Genomic DNA, 21,101 nt, shown 5'->3' on the forward strand with positions numbered 1-21,101 from the left:
AAATTCCTGTACTACAATAACACAACTAATAAATACAAAAAAAATATTAATTAGTTTTCGATCTATTCAAGTAAAATTTTACATAGGTTAAGCATTTTAAGTATTAGGATTAAACTGTACAATAATAATTTTGCTGATATTTTCAAACTTGAAGGAACTTTGACGATCCGACAAGAAGTTTTATTAGACTGAAAATAACATGATTAACGGTAATGATTGATAATTTATAATAATATAGACAATTTTTAATATTATACAAAATAATTTATAAAATATATGTTACTTAACCTAAGTGATGATGACAGTTGAATAACAAATCAAACTATTTTGTAGATGATATAATAGATGACGTAACGTCTCATAAACCAATATTTCAATTACCTGTAATGGGATTTATCATCTTGATTGAGAAACCATAGCCATCTTCACCTTGTCAAAATATAATAGGATATTGCAGTACATCATATGAGCGATATGTTTCCTTAATACGTTGTAATTGATTATTTCGATGATGTAAAACAATATCATATGACTCCAAATTTTTCCAACTACAACAATGGCTACTTCATCGATAGTATGTGCATTAAAACGTCGTGCATGTTGGCCCACAGGAGTTTTATCTGATCTAATAACAATTTTGTGATCATCAGATGGCATCATATCCATCCGTTGCACTTTTAAATAATATAATCAATTGATTGTGTTCATAAAATAAGTTTTGTAATTGTTCAACTATTGACCTATTCACCGAATCGCTATATCCACAACTTTGTAGAGAATTGTCCATAAAATAAATTTACAAAAACTTGTAGAAGCTATCCAGGGACGTATTTTAGGGGGGAGGAAGAGAGCGATCGCCCGCCCTAAATCCTTATTTAAGGAATTGATTATATGAATATGTGAGGTACACATTAAAATTTTTTTTAAATTACAATCAAATTACGCGTTGCTGTGAATACTGAATTGAGTTTTTATCGAGTCCATACTTAGTAAAAAATCGAATAAAACACAACCGTAATTTTCAAAACATAGACAGGTGTTAAAAAAGAACTACACAAAAGTCGATTCTAAGTGGATCCAACATAAGTTTATAAAAAACCCACAATTATTAAGGATTCACCCAATTTAAATATTACCAAAATTTGTCTTGTGAATTTTGAGCCTGAATTAAAAACAAATTTGAGCCCTCCCCTAGAATATATAGATACGTACCTGTTGCTATCTGGCACTGGTAACAAAGAACCTGTTCTGTGATATATTTGACCTTGTATCTGTAAAATGAAAATGTATAGTATATGGGCTATAATAGTTATGATTAATAAACATACAACTGTAAATACTATTACAAACCTTAAGTTGGCATGCCATTTTCCCGAATAACTTTTGTTGCTCCAAATGAAGTCATTTGAAAACAGTCATTGTATTGTTGAATATTTTTTATAAAGTGTATGGAATCTGTTCCTATTCCTAAAACCAATGAGTACAATGGCTCTGGAGGTAAAAGCAATGGTATCAATTTCACCTTTCCATTTGCGCAACACAATCCATTGGTTTCATTTTTGTATTTGAAAGCCTTACAATATTGGCAAATTGAGTTCATAGGTCCAATAGCAACACAGTTATAGGTACTTTAATCAATTAACATATCGTAACAGAAAGCAGCTCGATTCAAACTTGAACCATTATTAGTCAAATGTTGCACTTCACGAGTCTGTCTTACCCGAATTTTTTCACGTTCCTGGGCAGTATGATTAGATTGATGATTGATTTGTTGCATTTTGGATTCTTCTCCTTAAATTTGTCCGATGCCTTTTAGGAAGCATATTTAGTAAGTCACAAACACAAAACTTTTTTTAAATTTGTGGCTTTTAGATTTACTAATATTATAGATGCACAGCAAAAAGACATTTACATTTTGTCCTAACCCTAATCTAACCTAACCTAACCTAACCTAACCGATCGGCAACGCTTTCAGCCTGATAACGAAGCCGACAGTCACGTCCATACTAGTAGCAGCTTCGATATTGCCGATCGACATAGTAAGAACGCAACACAACACGTACAACGCAAAACGTAACTCCAGGCCGCAGAACAGCAGCCTGCAACCCGACCAATCACCGCTCCGAGGGTTTCGAATAATGATTTTGGAGTAAATCCTATAACAGCCAGTCAGATTCGTGGCTCGAAGTACGGCCGGCCGGGATTTTACGCAGACCACGTGCAATGGCGTGGCCCCACGCCATCCATAGCGCCGAGCCCGCTATCCGGGGGAACATATTTAATATATTCCGTCCCTTTCTTCTATTGTGGGAGAATATTTTGATTATCGCAGTTCACGACCCCGCTCTGATCCGATCTAATGGCCCAACAAGGAACGCGTCCAAGACGACTAGCTGCCCAGCTTCCAATCAGCTAAGGTAAGAAACAGCAGGCATAACCGTCTCGTATGAACACTGTTGTGTCCCTAGCTAGTTCCATGTTGTAAGATTATTTAAAATGTTTTTTGTAAATTTACTTATAATATCTCTGTACCAGTGTACTCTATGATGATTAGAAAATAAAGTGAATACCATTAAAGTAAATACCTAATTGGTTTTAGACTGTTAGCGGTTTTTTATTTATAATTTAAGAAATTTTAAATACATTTCACACACTATCCTAGAGTAATTTATTTTTTTACCATTCTTGAATCAATATAGGATACTTAATTATCAGATTATATTTTTAAATTAGCCTCTTCTTCCCATCAATTTTTTATAGGTCTTTGAGTACTCATCCTTTACAATGTCGCTTGTTAAAAAATAACTCAACTATGGAAAAATTAATTCGATAACTTGATTTTTTTTTAACTACTTTGTATATACAGTTTATACACAAACTGTAAGCAAAACTAAAGCTTAATAATAATAATAATATAAGAGGTGCTCGAATAATACTGTGCTCACCAACACGTAAGGAATACACATCCGGATACATTCCTTAGTTTATTTATCACAACAGTCGATAATTAATTAAAAAACTCATAAAAAACCTAAAAATAATATATTCTTAGTAATTTTTTTTAAAGGTGGTAATTTTATGAAATTCTCGATAGTTTTCTTAGTAATTGTAAAAACTGACAAAAAGTAAAACCTTTTTGTAATAACTCAAAAATATAATAACCGAAGAAACTTAAAATGATAACTCTATCTTTTTATCACCGTTCCTAATATATATATATATATGAGTAGGTTAAAGCCATAATGGTGCAAGTCTAAATTCCATAAAAATTGAGTTATGTGTTATAGGCGTATCTGTACAAGTCAATTTATTGAATGACAAAGTGAAGTAATATTGTTGTGTTATCTGGTGATAGATGGTACTAGCTTAGGGTGACCAGACGTCTCGTTTAAAACATAATTTTCCATTTTTTAATCATCACGTGCCGTTGTTCCGACAAACTTTGAATGGGACCTTTTACCCTGTTTTTAGAAGGTTGTCCCATTTAAATCCCGTTATTTCCATATTAGATAGCTGATAGTGTATAATTTTCTTAATTCTAGTTTTAAAAAAAAATGTAAGAGTAATTATATGTAACAATACATTGTTTAATACTTTAATTGTAATATTAAAAATTAAATTTTTCTAATTGTTTAAAAAATTAAAATAGTTTTGAAATTCTACATTATTAATTAATAACAATACATAATTGAAAGAAAATATTATTTAATAATAATTAGAAGAAAATATTTTACTATTTAGGTTATTTTACTAAAATATGGTAAAGTAAAAAGAAAATAATTGTTTATGATATGACAAAAATTTGGACTTTAACTCTCGAGATTTGTATGCATATGGGTGAATGTATATGGATGAGAGTTTTTTTTTCGAGGGGGAAGTAACAGTTGTCCCGTTTTTTTTATTTTCTTAATATAGTCACCCTAATTATAACGTACTTTGCCATTCATTAAATTGAATTTTACAAATACGCCTACTATACATAATTAAATTTTTACGGAATTTTGACTTACACCACTATGGCTTCAACCCACTCATATATATACAGTGAAACCTCCCATAATGGACACCTCTAAATAATGAATATTTTTTGGGAAACGAGGATATTTTCACCAACGGCTAAAATATGGGTTAGGCCAGTCAGGTCATGGCCTGAACTAACACTAACTAAAAATATGTATATATTATATATTTCAATAATTATTTAGGCATTATAAATAATATATTTATACATGTAAACGTATACATGTGTACGTTTCATATAATACTATAATATAATATAGTATAACGGTACAATTGGTACAAATATGGATTAAAGTAGAACATAAAAAGTTTATTCTATATATTCGTATAATCGGTTTTATTAATTATTGTTTAATTTAGACATTTGACGTTTGTTTTTATAATTATATTATAGGAAATAATAGTTAATTTTACGTAATAATACTTTTTATATTTTTCATTTGTCCTGACCTAATAAAAGTGTTTAGTTTCGCTTATGATTTTCACTACTTTTCAATAGGAAAACCTTTAAATACGGACACTTATAAGGAATTTTAACTTTTGATTTTAATCATTTCTATCGAAAATTTAGAAAAATAATTATGGAATGTATAGATAAAATTCTACACTCGTAAATTGTATTTTATTAATATTGCCCATTATATACCTATTGTTATACTATTTTACCTTATCTTATCCGTCCAATCATGAACATTTTATGACGTTGACGTTGGAAGTCTACAGGAAGCATTGGTAGCAGTGAAGGATATACGTAAATACATTTCATCTATCGAAATACAAAAATGTACTTCATTATTCTCCAGCACAGTGGAATTAGAGAATGCATCAACCTACGAAATGACTTCCTGCCAAAATACAAAACAATCTAAAGCAACTGACTTTTTTAATATATGTTAGTTTTAATTTTTAAATTATCAATTATTTTATCTTTTTACCAGTGCATTTTTAAAAATACAAAAAAAATGAATACAAAAATAAATTAAATTTATTATGTTTATTTATAAATAATTTGATATAAATAAATACATTTTTTAATTAAACTTTCAATTTTGTATTTTTCTAATACTATATTTCTCCCTCTAAATATCGAAAAAATTTCAGCGACCAAGGGTGTCCGATATTTAGAAGTTTCACTGTATATATATCTCACTGAAAAAAATTGATCGTAATTTCAAAAAAAAAAAAATTTATCAATATTTAATTGAATATTAAATAATAAGAAAATTCGAGAAAAATTAAGATAATCCGCAACGTTTTTGTAATTAAAAAATGTTTATAACTTCCAATTTTAATACTTAAAGCGTGAAAATTGGATACAAGGTTTTTTACAAGATTTTATTTGTAGTCAATAAAAATATGGTTACAGAAAGTCGTAACTATTTTAATAAGCTGAAGAATAATATAACACCTAGTGCAGGGTCTATTCTAAGAATTTTTGTCAACGCATTAGATTCCCTCTACCCCTCTATTTCCATCACGATATCTTAAATCGTGGTTTCGATGGGACTCTACAACAACCATTGTCATTAAAAATTGAATAATAGATGGCGCTCGACTAACGTTTTGATCAATTAACTGACAATATTATCTTATCGACAAACGATAGTAGAGGCAGATAGTTATCACTGCCCACTGACAAAACATATGTCCATATTTTCGTCTTGCAAATTTCTAAAGCAACAATTTAATTTAGTATGAGTCTTTGTCTATATGTGGTCATTTTTAAACATGACATATGTTAGAATACAATTTTGCAATTAAAAATTTACACCACTCGTTGTACATACTAAATACACTATAAATTATTGACTAACAATTGTTTTGGATTTTTAGATCACCATAAACATCCAATTCTAAAGATGCCATCATACATTTAAATTTTTAATTCCTATTTAAAATGTAAATAATTTGAAACGACTACTAAATACTATTTTATGTGATTACCATTTAATATAACTGAAGTCTTGATATTGATGTATGTTTACTAAAAGTATTAGGCCATCATCAGTTTTACACAAGGTTTGTGATACGCGTTTTATGATTTTACGTAATAATAAAAATTTATATAGGTATCTTATTTATTCTCAAATGTTATTTCATAGTAAAAGTTATGGCTAAGTGGTTAGATTCAGGTGATCTACTTCCTTATGATGACCAGGTTGGAGGTCATAAATTTACAAAAGAAAAACCATTATTAGGTTTGTATTATATACAAAAATCTTTATTAATTTTATGTATTATGTATTTCATTGTTTTAATGCAGGTTTGTTGAAACACAAAGAAGGTTATATACTAAAATCAGTTGAAGGTGGTACCAAAGGAAAGAATGAAGTAAGATTTTATGAAGAATTAAAGAATAATGAAACCCTAATAAACCTTAGAGAACTTGTTCCATCATATTTTGGAACTGTTACTGTGAAAATTAACTCAAAAGGTACGTATTAATATTTTAATAAAGTTTACTTATGATTCTGAAGACATGTTCAAAATATATACTATATTTTAGTTTTTAAAATACTTTGTAAGATTGTAATTAAGATATGAATAACATGTTAATTTAATTTTTCTTTAGACATGACATTCATAGTTTTAGATGATATTACCAGTGGCATGAAAAAACCATGCGTTATGGATGTAAAAATTGGCTTACAAACATGGGAGCCAGGATGTTCAGAAAAAAAGAAAAAGGATGAGAATGTAATAAAATTACTGAATTTATATTTTTTATTAATAATAGTAAAAATATTATATTATTTAAAGATAAATTTCAAACTTTTCTTTTTAAAAATCTAGCTTATGTTGTACTATACAAGAATGATGAATGAATTTAACTAATAAAGCTCGATTCACACTAGCAGTCTCGGTTCGGTCCGGTCACGGTCAAGAATTATGATGTGCAGTTCTCACTACCAGTCACAATTAGTCGTTTTATCTGCACGTTGCCACAAAGTATACAAAAGTGTTCAAAAAACAATCAAAACAATGGATATGACCGAGATAAGCGCGGCGGTTGACTATTTACACTAGGCGGTCTCAATCAAAAAGCTCATGACCGCGGCAGTCTGGATTGTGCATCGACCGGTTGAGACTTGACCGGACCTGACCGTGATCAATAGTGTGTATGATGCCATTGGATTACGTACTATCGATGTTGACTTGACCATGACCGCACCGAACCGCGACCACTAGTGTGAATCGAGCTTAAGGTCTTAAAGCAAAATATTTAATTTTTATAAATTATACACAAAATAAATACAACTGAAGTAATTTATTATTAATTAAATTTAAAATAATATTATATAACCTTGAAGAAATTATTAATTACTGTTAGAAATAAACAAATTTGGTTGAACTATAGTATTATTTTATTAAAACCTATTTTGCTATAACTTACCACTTTAATTAGTCACTATCCACTATTGATTGACTTTGTAAAAATGAAGTATAGTACTTTGAAATTTCTCTAGTATATTTTTACAATGAAATTTATTTCATTGTAATTAAATATACAAGAATATATTATTTGTATTTCTGTAAAAAGCATTAAAAAAAAAAAATTATTTCAGGCTAAATATAAAGAATGTAAAGAAGAATGGAGTTTCTGTATACCAGGTTTTCAAGTATACGATTTATTAAATTCTACTTTGGGGCATCCACGAAAATATGATAAAGAATTTGGCAAAAACTTAGATCCAGGAAAAGTTATTTCTGGTAAAATATTTAAATTCAAATACATTTTTTTTTTTTTTTTTTTTATTATTCTACTTACAATTTAATGTTTCAGTGTTCAAAACGTTCTTAAACTTTAACAGTGAGTATTTAGGTCTAGAAAAATTAGTTCAAAGTTTTACCGCCCAGTTGGATCATATAAGACGATACTTCCAAACTCAAAAACATTACCACTTTTATTCAAGTTCAGTGTTGTTGGCATATGATGCAGAAACATTAACCAACAATGAAGACACTTACCCTTTGTTAAGAGTATCATTAATAGATTTTGCACATGTAACACCAGCTAATGGTCAAATAGATCTTAACTATTTACAAGGTATTACTAATTTATGGACATTATTCCGGACACAATTGCTGCAAAACAATTGATTTGAATCTCTTCAGGTTGTTGGTGCCTATTAATTCTTAAATTTTAATATTTTTAGTTAAAATTTTTAGCATAACTTCTTGAATTTCACATTTATTTTTTATCAAGTTTTTTTAATAACCAAATTTATAAATAGATTCTCTGTTTATTTTAAAACAAAAAATCATTTCATTATCTTTAACTAATACAATAGTAATTTTATTTTAATAATTCAATTTAATAGTGTATTTATTTAATGTTAAATTTCTATTATTATTGATAAAGTTAAATTAGAAATTTAAAAGTTTTGTACCTTTATCTGTATATAATTTATTTTTAGAATGTTTAATTAATTTTGATAGAACTATTTTATAGTTATATCTTCTATCATAAATTAATTATTGATTTGTAATGGTTAGTATCGTTGTATGTAATTATGAATTAATGTAAAATTAATTTAATATTAAATCTGTGATCTTATAGCCTATTTAAACATTTTTAATAATAATAAAGGTTATCATAAAAAGTCAAAACCAATATTTTCTTGTAAATATTATATTGTGAATAACATTTTTCAAATTTTTCTGTTATTTATAATTATATTTTATATAGTTATGTGTTCAAGATTATTATTATTATTATTTTGTTTTAATTTTGAATTATATTTGAACTATCAATAAAAAAATATTATATAAAAAAGTTCATATACTTTGCAGTCTAACAATTTCATGCAGCATATCTTAGAATATTATATTCATATTGTTAAATAATAAACAATTCTACAACACCATTTTATATTCAGTTAAGTTGTTAAATGTAAAAGATTCATAGTTGTATGTTAATCTAGCACTATAAATTATAATTCATAGAACCAACAAAATATTAATACTGCCTGAATCATTCAGATTAAAATGTGTAAAAATGTAAAATAATACATAAGAGATTCTATCACTATTAATAAATAATTGTTATTTATAATTAACAATCTACAACTAAATAAAATTAAATCAAATAAATTATTTTAAAAATAAATGCTCGAAAATATTAAAAAATTATTATACCAAAAAAATAATTTTATTATATTAATTTTGAAAATAATAAATTTATAAATTGAACATGCATATAAAATATATGTATATTTTGCTTACATAATAATATGAATTTAGTGTATAAAAGTTTTACAAAAAGAATTACAACACAGACCAATATTTGTTATCTCCATTCTCACTCACTGTCAAACACTGCAAACTCCCATGCTAATTTTATACTAATAACTGTGTTTTATTAAAATCTTAAAATTAAAAATTTGAGAAAAATAACTATTTACGTTCTAAGTAAATGTTTATAAATCCATAAGCAAAATTTATAATATTCAAAAAAGTTTTAAACATAATTTTTTCTGCTATTTCATAAAAATTGTATAGAAAAATAAATAGAATTCATCAAAATTATTAATAATACTATCTATTGTCAACAACAATTTTAAAGCAAAATGTTATATAAAGTATTTTTACCATAATGGATATAAGTTTAGGACATTTTAAAAAGGTTGAAATATTAATTTACAGTTCTTCTTTAAATTGGAATCATCTTTGATTTGAAACCCATTTTACATATTTTAAATAATTTTACTTTTGGAAATGTAACATTTAGTATAAAAAAATATAAGTGAAAACTACTAGATGGTGCTTTTGAAATTATAATTAAATAAATTTAATTAAGTGAGTAAATATGTTTTAATAAAACATAATAATACATAATAAAAAAAAATCTTAATATTATATAATCTAATGTTATAATTTATTTTAGTTATTCTTTAATAATTAATAAATAAATATAATTTTCAATGATTGGCTACTAATTTAAAATATATTTGCAAATAATTAGTTAATATAGATTACAGAAACATCATTAATTGATAAGAGCAGAATAACAATAATTTATTTTAAATAGAAAAAATGGTTGAACAAAATACGCAAATTAATAATTATCGTGTCATGAAATATTCATTTGGTTCTTTATAATAAAACAAAAGAATAATTTAAGTTGATAATTAAATATTTTCTACATTAATATAATGTAGACATGACTAGTTATAAAAGTCTGATAACAAATTATAATTATAGTATATTCTATATAAAATAGTTATAATAATAAACTCAAATATGGAGTTATGATTAATTCCAAGTTTATATATTAAAATAAATCATAATTGAAATAATAAAATATTAATTTTGTACTTACTTCATAGATATAATTTATAATTAATATTTATAACCAATAAGCACATGAAAATGAATAGATATCACATAGTATAAATATCAGAAAATTAAAATATCAAAAATCATTTATTATACGATATATATTATATATATATATATATATATATGCATATATATTTTTTTTGATTTGTAAATTCACAAATATTAAATTAATTATGATCATTAAACTTAAATAGGTAGTATAAATAATAAACTACCCTCACAAAAAAATTCCAAAACCTATATTATATTATGAAAGTATTACAGACAATTTCAAATTGTTGACAACTAAACAATAAAATACTACTCGTTGTATTGTAATGTACAATCCAAGAATTCACATAAAACATAAATATTAAAATGTATGCACTTTTTAAAATTTAAATTTTACTCATTTCAAAATTATTACAATTGCAAAATACTAAAAAAGTATGTATATATATATATAAATAAACCTTAAATTATTAAATATTTGTTGTTGGGATTAATTATTCAGTTGTATGCAACATTTTCAAACTTAATTTGATGGTTTTATTATTATTGAAGTATTAATCCAATCTATAAAACAAAATTATTTATTAGAATAAAATATTTAAAAATTATAATAATATTTTGATTAGCAAGTTATTACCTTATTACTATTTATTTCTGGACATTTCCAATTGTATAAATAATATTGCAAGTTTCCATCTCCAACTCCAAATTTAAGTGGCTCTAAAAATTCTTTATTATCCATTAGATCTAGTGCATTAAACACATCAAAACTAGCCTAAAGAGAAAAAATATATTAAAAAAATGATCATTTGTATTGCGCATTAACTTACATTTCTAGCAGAAATAAGTGCATCTTGCATTAGATCAACCCATGGAGTTTTAGTGGAAACATTATAGAAAGAGTATGCAGCCTTTAATGTACGATAAGTTGGATGATGCATAATAGTAGAAGGAAGTGTATAAAAACTAACTAAATCTGAAAAAATAATAATTCAGACATTAAGTATACCGTAAATATGTATAAAAATGTAATTTACCAGTAATTTTATTATTGTTTACAACAACATAGGCATCGATAATGCCTTCCTGAGGCAAGAACCAATGTTTAAACTCTTCATCAGAGAACATAGGAGATAAATCAAAAGATTGCATATACTGAAAATTTGTAATAATTAAAATTGTGCAATTGTGAAATTTTATGTTAAATGTTATCTTACATTAGAAAGTAGTTTTCGAGCTTGAGGCAAATCCTTTTCAGTAAGTTTTCGAAATCCAGGAGTACGTGTTGATTCAGGAAGTTTATGTAATTTTAATGTTCGTTGCATTGTCATATTGCGACTTAAATGTGAAAACTTTACATCTATTAACTTTTTCGGGTTTAATGAACGATGCCAATATCTAAATTAAGAAATTATTTTAATCATAAGTTATTATTTTGTCAAGATGGTTGCAATTAAAATATGTCTATATAGAAGATTCAACTCAGACATTTTTATATTTAATTATAAAATTATTAATTTATAATTAAATTATAAAATTGTGACAATACATTATTTTTACTATTAACAATAATTTTTTCAGATTTAAAATAACCATTTTTACTATATTTTTAAATACAAAATATTGTTAAAAATGTAAAAATTGTTGAGTAATAAATAAATGTTCCTTAAATAATATACTCAATATTATATATCACATTGATTTTAACCCTACAATTTGTCAATAGAGATGGTTTATCATATTTTAATTGTATTCAAATAATTATGAACTGTTTTATTTAATTAATCTTATTACAAATCCTTAGGTTTAAAATTAATTTAAAACTATTTTATTTTATTAAAAAGTTAACATTATGAAAGTTAATAGATGTAATACATGAAACACATTTTTAATTTATAAAAAGTATGGAATTCAAATAAATAAGTCTTTTAACTTGTATTTTACATTTAAAATTAATAACATACGATTATTTTTTGAAATTTAGAATATTTATAATTTTTTACTTCACTGAACAACCATAATATTATTACCTGCAAGTTCCAATAGGTTTTGGTAAAACTATTCCAGCTGTATATACAGCTTGAAAAATACCTATTTGATTCACTCTTCTTGTAATTTCACGAATTAAAACTGGAGCTACTCTTTTACTACGCAATTTTTTATGAACGCAAAGGAAATTAATTTCAACCATTTTTTGAGATCTAAAATTTTAAATTCATTATATATTTAAAAACACAATTGATTAAAAAAAAAAAATTACTTTTCATAGACTTTAAGCAAAGCTGGGATGGCACTTATAAAACCAACTAATTTATTACTTTTAATAACTCTGACTCCAACATGCCATTCTTTTAACCACCCAGGAGGTTGAAGAGCCCTATAAATTATTATTATCACAATATAAAAAAATTGATTCACATAAATAATTATAAAAATTGACTTAGTACCATTTCAAAAAATGAGGTTGATAATCAAATCGAAACATGCTATCTTCATCTTCAACATAGTTTTCATTTAATAATGTATACAATTCTTTTAACACAAAAGGATCTTCTAAACTAAGAGTATCCCATTGAAAACCATCAGGCAAAGTAAATGGTTCTTTTCTTATCTGATCTATAGTTTTATCTTCTTCAATTGGACCATCATTAATAATCGTTTCACCTTTAAATGTTATTAAAAAAAAAAAAAAATTATATTTCTAAAGAAACTACTATATAATACAGCACATACACTTTAAATAAAGAATGAAGTAAGTTTACTAAAAATATTTAATTACTTAAATAACTATTAATAGTTAAATGTTTTCATCAAACAAATTTTAAATAACTAATACATACTCATTTTAGGTACTGGTTGAGTATACCAAAAACGATACTGTTTATGCAAAGCTTCCTCAGGAGTTTTAGCTGCCCTTTGTTGAAGCGAGAATACTTCCATAGCTTTTTGAATATCCTGTAAAATGTTAATTATGAACAAATTAATTGAAAAACTTAAAAAAATTAATCTCTTTTCTGTAACATATAGTCATGAACAGTGGTGTAGATACGATTTTTTTCTGGAGGGGAGGTTTTTAAGAGTAAGTTTTTAAGTGTTCTTAGTACATTTTAAAACGAGGTCATATGTAATAATATTATATTTAAAATGGTATTATTATTATGTCCCGTATTTAATGAAAATTATTTGGTTATTTAATTTTTAATATATACCTAATCATAGTAAAATCAAAATATTTTTCTATAATATATAAATATTAATAAATAATAATCAAATATCATTAAAAGAAATCTGTAGGGGAGGTGGAAACCCCTCACACCCCCTCCATAACTACGCCACTGGTCATAAATATAAACACAAGTAATAATAATAATTAAAATATAAAATGTTGCATTTTTTATATTATATATAATAAGTAAAATGTATCAGCTAAAACTAAAATACAAATTTGTAATTTTATGTAGTTCTTGCTATTACAACTTTATTACTTTTTATATTTATTAAAAAACAAATTATTTTAAACTTACAGCTTCAATTCACATAATAAATTAAATACACTGACTTGGATAGAAATAGTAGATGGCAGTGTTGTTTCCTCAACGGTTCCATTCGTAGTGCTTTGTTCTGCCTTAACATTGTTTTTACGATTTCTATTTCGTTTTCTTAAAAATTAATTTATAGTTTAAAACGTAGTACGACTTTACTTCACATTCAACAATTCTTACTTTTTTGTCTTTACTGCTTCAATGTTTGGTTGTTCTTCACTAGAAATTTTCGAAGTTTCACTCATGTTGATTTTTGTTTGAATTATCTAATTAAAATTAAACTTTGATTAGAATTTTTATGAGTAAATAACTAATCAATAAACTTTAAAAAAATTTGGAAAAAACGAATTCAAATTCTGAGAGAAGTGTAATATAATTCAATAACCTAAAGATTGACAAAAAAAAAAATGTTATTTATCGGCTTTCGGCATTCGGCAATGAAAGTTGTAACAAATAGATGATTTTTTTTATAATAATCACAGGTCACGAGGTTGCATAACCTGGTTTGTAGAATATTATATTATTTGATAAATAATCGATATAATATACTGATATATAAAATCGAATCGATATCAAAATAATTTGTATCAACTCGATTGTTCAATATTTTAAATTACTGTATTAAATTCAGTTATAGTAATGATTGTACAATTTTTTTTCTATGAATAAACCTAGTTAATACTTAATTTCAAGATTAATGATATGTCTTTAATCGTTCTTTATATTAAATATGTTATCAATGTAAATCTGTAAAATTCGATTTTTATCTATTTTTTATATTCAGTCAAAATTTCATTATTGAATTATTAATTATCATAGTATTTATTAATGTAAATTATGATAAATACCAAGTTCCTAATACATTTTGGGTTCGTATGTGGGTCTCATACGACGACATCAACAATTGTAGGAATGATAAATTCTATACAATAAAGGGAATTATAAGCCAACTATGAACTTATACTATAAAATATAATATACATAGTTTACATTATACCCATAGGGTGAGTATATTACTTTATGATCACAGACTAAGGTTATACAATCAAAGAATAATAAAACCATGTCTATATCTATTTTAAGCTGATACACTATGATTATCAATTGTACGCCAGCAACAATGAAATAAATAAAAAATGTATGATTTGCGTCTTTACTTGTAGATGTTAATTATATTTTGACCATACAATATTTGGTATTTGTCCAATATATTAGAGAATAATAATATGAAATGAATATTTATTTAGTAAAACTAATATAATTCTCAAAATAAATTAAACTCTTTATTTTATTTTATTTAAATGTCCTTGGAATTTTTAAGTCTAATAATGTAACATTTTGGAGGAATCAATTTTTTTTAGTATTTGTAAAATAATGTATGAAAACTATTACCATTAATTGCTTAAAAATTAAATCATGGACAAAATGAGAATTTTTAGAAACAAAAGTAATTGGAGTAAAAATCCTTTATATATAAACAAAATTGATACACAAACCATGGAGTATTTAATCCTATTAAAATAAAAAAATTATAAAACTAAAAAGAAATGAATAAAAAAAATGTCTATATTATAATATAGATAAACTTATTATATTACAAAGTACTTTAATTTAACATACAATGTTGGAACCAAGCAAGTTAAATTTAACATTTTTTTCTATATTAATTTATATGAAGTATACAGCCAATTTAAAAGCAAATGATAGTGTATACTATAGTTTTCAATGCCAACAACAAATAATTTAATCATTCATATAACAAAATATTACATTTCATAACATTATTTGATTAATTTATAACAAATCAAAATGAAAAAAATGTTTAGAAATGCATTCATTATAAAAAAAAAAAATTTGTTTCATCTGGTATTAACAAGATGAATAACTGTTAGGTTATTAAACCCAAAAAGGATAGTCAAATAAGAATTAAGTCTGAAGGGGAAATACAAGAAATTATTAGCGTTAAAAATAAAAGAATATGAAATCTTAATATTAATTCAGTCACCAGAAAAGGTAAAAATATGTAATGAAGTATGTTAGAGTTTAAATTGAGAAAATCTTTTGAATTTAGCGAGGATGAAGATTTGACTGTTTTTCCAAAGTTTAAATTTAATAAACCGGAAATACACAATCAGCCTGAATAGAAATGAATTCATTATTAAAAAAAACTTTACTACATTTGGTATCAACAAGAAGAATAACTGTAAAGTTATTACACCAGAAATGGATAATCAAACAAAAATTAAGAGGACTTCACACCTGCATGTGTTGTCTCCGTCTGACAATAGTAGAACATAGCGAATTTGCGTTCAGTGATTCAAATGTAGTGAAGTTAGCTTTAATATTAGAGTAAACTGACCTGTAATCAAATTTTAAGGGAATAACATTATCTGTTTTGTTAGTAGGTTTTTTCCAATATTTTATTTTTTAAGCGAGTTATGTTTTTTTTAAATTTTATATTTTTCATACTCATAACATTTAAAAATCAAAATATCTGAAAAACCAACCAATAAAACACAGATGTTTTTCCCTTAAAGTTCAATTATAGGTTAGTTTACTCTAATATTAAAGCTAACTTCACTACATTTGAATCACTGAACACAAATTTGCTGTTGTAATATGTCAGACAGAGACAACACATGCGGGTGTGACGTCCTCTTAAGTCTGAAGGGGAAATACAAGAAATGATTAGCGTCAAAATAAAAGAATATGAAGAATTAATATCAATTCAGTCACCTAAAAAGGAAATATATGTAATGAATAGACTATTTTTCCAAAATTTAAATTGAATGAATCGGAAATAGATAATCAGCTTGATTAGCATATTATCATATTTTTACCCTTTCAGGTGACTGAATTGATATTAATTCTTTATATTCTTTTATTTTGACGCTAATCATTTCTAGTGTTTCCCCTTTAAACATAATTTTTATTTGATTATCCATTTCTGGTGTAATAACTTTACAGTTATTCGTTTTGTTAATACCAGACAAAGTAAAGTTTAAAATAAAAAAATTTTTAAAAAAAATTAGTCACTTTATTATCAACATTAACAAACTGTATATTAAACAATTACAATCATTATTTTCTACATTGTGTTGTTTTTTCTTTTCTTTTCTTTATATGTTTTTTTACTTTTACCTTCCTCTTTTCTGCTTTTTCTTCTTTTACTTGTTTCTTTCGTAACTAAAATGTTTTACGTAAAAATTATATTTATGTGAATAGAATATGTAACTACAATTGAAAATATAAATATTTTAAAATCTTACTCGTTTGCTTTCAGTATCTTCATTTTTTGGTCTAGCTGAGCTAGAAAATTTACTTTTTTCACCTAAATCAACACTATTTTCTTCTGATATAGTACTAGAACTATCGGAATCATCATTTTCCAATATTGCTGGGGTATTTTGAGGTCCAGATAAATCTTCTTTAAGACCAACAATTTTTTGGTAGATCAAATCATCACTGATTTGACCAGATTTGACTAAACTGATATCTCTTTCAAAATCAACAACCTAATTTCATTTAAAAATTGTCTATTTATATGCAAATTATTTCTCTAAATATTTACATACCTCATTAAGATTTTTGGGAATGTAAGCATTTTTAAATACTTCTTGTTCCACTATTTCTTCGTTTGTTAATGGATCTAAATTAACCATATTGGTTTGTAGTCGATCAAGACAAATTTCCATATTATCTATTGTAATAGTTGGATCAGTAAGAAAGTCAAATAAAGCTTTAATTGATAAAGTAGCAACATCATGATGGTGAAAAAATTCTAAAGTTCATAAAAATTTTTTAAAATATATATTCAAATAAATTTTTTTTTTATAAAATAAATACTTTACCTGAAATGTTTGTACAATCTTTACGAAGAAATTCTAAAGCAAATGGATGTTCATGTTCAACAGCTTGTGATACATCAATCATAACTATTTCTCCATTATTGTACCTATTAATTGTATGTTTGAAATGTAGAAAATGTTTGGTATATAATTTTTAAGGTAAAGAATTTACTTACAACAAGTTAAATTCACTAAGATCAGCATGTACAAGTTTACAAATGTTATACAATTTCCACATGATTATTAAGCAATCTCTATAGAGTTGACATGCTTTAGATGTGGTTAAATGAGCATCCTGTTAAATAAAATAAAATATAAAAACATAAGTGAGTATTTGATAATAATACATCAAAATTACTTTTAATTTTGGAGCAGGCCAACCATCTTTACCTATGAAAGACATCATTAGAACATGCGATCTTAACAAAATTGGTTGAGGTACTGGTAGTCCAGCTGAGTACATACGAGTAAGATTACGCATTTCTTTTTCAGCCCATAAACGAACCATTTTCCTTGGATTATGTCTACAGTAACCATGTCTAAATCTATACTAACCAATATAAACTGAATTAATTATATAAATAAAATTCTAAAGACTTGAACAATTTAAAAAAATTAACATAAACAAAAATAAAAAATTGAAAATAAATACAATAATTTTAAATTATAGATAAATAAAATATTTCCAAACTAAAAATATAATATATAATTTTTAATTTAACGGAATTATTTATTAAAAGAGATTAGCTAGTGATAGAAGAGTGGAGAACTAGTGTTTGATTATGAAACCAACCATAGGGTTGAACACAAGAAGGGAAAGGAATTATTTATTATATATTGATTTTTCTTCTTCTTCACCTTTCTCCCAACTATTTGGGGTTGGCCACCTTTGTTCAAAACTTTCTTTCATCTTGATTTTCTACATCCCCTAATTATTATTTACTTATTGTTTAAAATAAATAAAACATTTATACTCAAAAAATATTTGTGTAAGTTAAATTTTCAATTAAATAAAATACTTAATACATAAAATATTACAATGTAGAATTTCTACCAAAATATTAATAGAAACTAAACTTTATTCAACATATTTAAATGAGAATTTTAAATTGAACTGTAACTGTAAAATACAAAAGTATTATGATTTGTACCTGAATTCACCAGTAACGTAACGATCACGATCCTTGAAAACCAATATTGATGTTTTAAATACTTTAATAGCATAATGATTGCTTCCATCACCAGAAGTTGAATGATACACATTTGCTTCCTTTCCTGTAGATATACAACCATCAATTTGTCCTATCATTCCTCTATTAAGCAATTTAAAAAGTATCATTCGAGTTCTTGGATCCATTACTTGTTCTGCTGTAGCTCTATCACACTTGTCTTTATTTCTAAATCTATAATATTAAATTTTACATACATAAATACAATACCTAATTCTTTCAATATTTTATTTAACCTCATAGCATCTGCTTTTTTATAGCTTTCCATTAATTTATTAGATGCTTCATGAGTAAGTACAGGACCTTCATATGGATCTGTGTTAACTTTATCAAGATATTTTTTAAATAGATTTTCAGATGGTTGGTAATCACTGATTTTTATATTTTTGTTTTGTTGGTTAGGAGTAGTAAATTGGATTTGAGCTTTAATTTCATTAGCACCTTTTCTACTGTAACATCCTATTTTAACAATTATTTAAACTTAATTTGTCAATGGAATTTTTAAAAATTATTATCAATTACCAGTATCAAATTGTCCCTCATCTTCACTGCTATTGTCAGAATAATCACTATCATATGTATTTTGATCATTAACTAACTTACGATCATAATTGTTAAAAGTCATTTCCCCAAACAATTTTGATATATCTTCATTTTTATTGATGACTAATCTGGAATTAAATATTTTTTTTTATTATACAATCAACAAGAATAAAACACATATTGTTTTTTTTTTAATTGATTTTTAGTAATATATTACATCTTATTTCAAATAAATATATTTATCTATAGTCAATTTTCACGTTAATTTAAGTATACACTAAGCAACAAACAAGTAAATGGCATTATAAAGTTAATTATAGCATTTAAAATTAACTCACGGGGAATGGTCATCTTCTGCATCACTAAATTGATGCATTTTAACAAAATTTCTAAATTTGTAAATAATTATAGTTAGATTTTATATGAAACACTTAGAAACCAAACAAATATTAACATAAAGAAATTAAGATTCAAAATATTCATAAAAAATGTAGATTCACGTGTTGTGAATTAATTATCAAAATTAACTTTTATCAATAAATATATTTTGTCAATTTTGTTTCATAATTTTTTCTTCCATGATAATACTTATACCCCAGTCTTTGTTTTAAATTCAGATTATTAACCGAGAATTGGTTTGTGCTTACAACAGACAATTCGCAAATAACTTTTTTTTTCAAAGTTATGATAATAGGTACTATAAAAATAAAAATTAATTTATAATTAAATTATGTTATTATGGACTTGAAAGATCCAGGACTACGTTTTACATTTTTACATATTATAGTAGGTGTTTAAAGTAATTTATATTTTTTTATTTATAGTTTCGCATTTAACCTGGAATTTTAATACTGATTTGTAATAAAAAACCAATAGAGTGGGTATTCTACTGACAACAACCAATTTTGAAATAAATGTAACTTCGTTTTGCTGAACGAAAAAAATGGGCTTAGTTACAATTTAACATAAATTATGATTATATATTTTAGTATATTTTACGATCATTTACGCATTTTTAAACCATTGCCTATGGATAGACGGGTACCTTAGAACCCTATAAAATTGGGCTTGGTGGAAATTCATCTTTCCTCTTCTCATCAGTCCTCAGTATATGCTAAAAATTCATAATGTAAACCAGGGGTCGGCAACCCGCGGTCCGCAGGCTGCATGTGGCCCGCGAAGCAATTTTTTATGGCCCGCCCAAAGGTGGTTAATTTTTGTGTTTTATTTTTGTTCAATACATTTTTCATACAATTTTCAATACTATTAAATTCTTTTTTCTTTATAAATTATATTGTTATTATTATCTAATCGGAGTCGAAGATAATGATTGCTGCACTACCAGTCATAGGATAAATTAAATATACTTATATATATATATATATATATTTAAAAATTAAAATTTGAAATATATTTAATATATATGCATCTAATATATTTAATCTATGGTCATAGTTACTTTGTGTTGGTAGCAATTAGTATAACATCGTGATTACGCCCGAACGTGTGACTGTTTGCGTTTGTAATAGTTTCATTTTACAAGTAAATCCAAACATTAAGGCAACTAAAAAAAGAAAAAATTGTGG

At 25.2% G+C, this 21,101-nt stretch overlaps 3 protein-coding genes across 4 annotated transcripts; 1 reads left to right on the forward strand and 2 right to left on the reverse strand.

Moving 5' to 3' along the window:
- Nucleotides 1–70: 70 nt before the first annotated feature.
- LOC112691386 lies at nucleotides 71–1,967 on the reverse strand. 2 transcript variants are annotated; one of them, XM_025565627.1, is made up of 4 exons: nucleotides 1,351–1,967; nucleotides 1,213–1,271; nucleotides 382–625; nucleotides 71–188 (listed from the first exon to the last, which is right to left on the reverse strand). In XM_025565627.1, exons 1-3 carry the CDS (start codon nucleotides 1,366–1,368, stop codon nucleotides 397–399), a joined length of 306 nt encoding a protein of 101 aa, XP_025421412.1. In that variant the 5' UTR covers nucleotides 1,369–1,967; the 3' UTR covers nucleotides 71–188; nucleotides 382–396. The 2 variants fall into 2 exon arrangements, with proteins under 2 accessions (XP_025421412.1, XP_025421411.1); XM_025565626.1 differs by having other exon boundaries at nucleotides 71–625.
- A 3,661-nt stretch (nucleotides 1,968–5,628) lies between these two features.
- On the forward strand, nucleotides 5,629–8,222 carry LOC112691385 (inositol polyphosphate multikinase alpha-like). Its single transcript, XM_025565625.1, has 6 exons — nucleotides 5,629–6,039; nucleotides 6,123–6,218; nucleotides 6,284–6,454; nucleotides 6,593–6,717; nucleotides 7,587–7,731; nucleotides 7,805–8,222. Exons 2-6 carry the CDS (start codon nucleotides 6,131–6,133, stop codon nucleotides 8,119–8,121), a joined length of 846 nt encoding a protein of 281 aa, XP_025421410.1. The 5' UTR covers nucleotides 5,629–6,039; nucleotides 6,123–6,130; the 3' UTR covers nucleotides 8,122–8,222.
- A 2,579-nt stretch (nucleotides 8,223–10,801) lies between these two features.
- LOC112691388 (glycylpeptide N-tetradecanoyltransferase 2-like) lies at nucleotides 10,802–20,024 on the reverse strand. The gene is made up of 21 exons (XM_025565630.1): nucleotides 19,854–20,024; nucleotides 19,495–19,643; nucleotides 19,209–19,431; nucleotides 18,895–19,146; nucleotides 18,102–18,288; nucleotides 17,920–18,038; nucleotides 17,747–17,850; nucleotides 17,471–17,676; nucleotides 17,165–17,410; nucleotides 17,037–17,081; nucleotides 14,076–14,161; nucleotides 13,913–14,012; nucleotides 13,194–13,308; nucleotides 12,801–13,017; nucleotides 12,614–12,730; nucleotides 12,384–12,554; nucleotides 11,571–11,751; nucleotides 11,391–11,508; nucleotides 11,184–11,329; nucleotides 10,991–11,128; nucleotides 10,802–10,917 (listed from the first exon to the last, which is right to left on the reverse strand). Exons 1-21 carry the CDS (start codon nucleotides 19,889–19,891, stop codon nucleotides 10,897–10,899), a joined length of 2,979 nt encoding a protein of 992 aa, XP_025421415.1. The 5' UTR covers nucleotides 19,892–20,024; the 3' UTR covers nucleotides 10,802–10,896.
- Nucleotides 20,025–21,101: the final 1,077 nt, after the last annotated feature.

This window comes from Sipha flava, unplaced genomic scaffold (assembly GCF_003268045.1).
Source record: "Sipha flava isolate LNK unplaced genomic scaffold, YSA_version1 609_pilon_pilon, whole genome shotgun sequence".
Classification (NCBI taxonomy): Eukaryota; Metazoa; Arthropoda; class Insecta; order Hemiptera; family Aphididae; genus Sipha; species Sipha flava.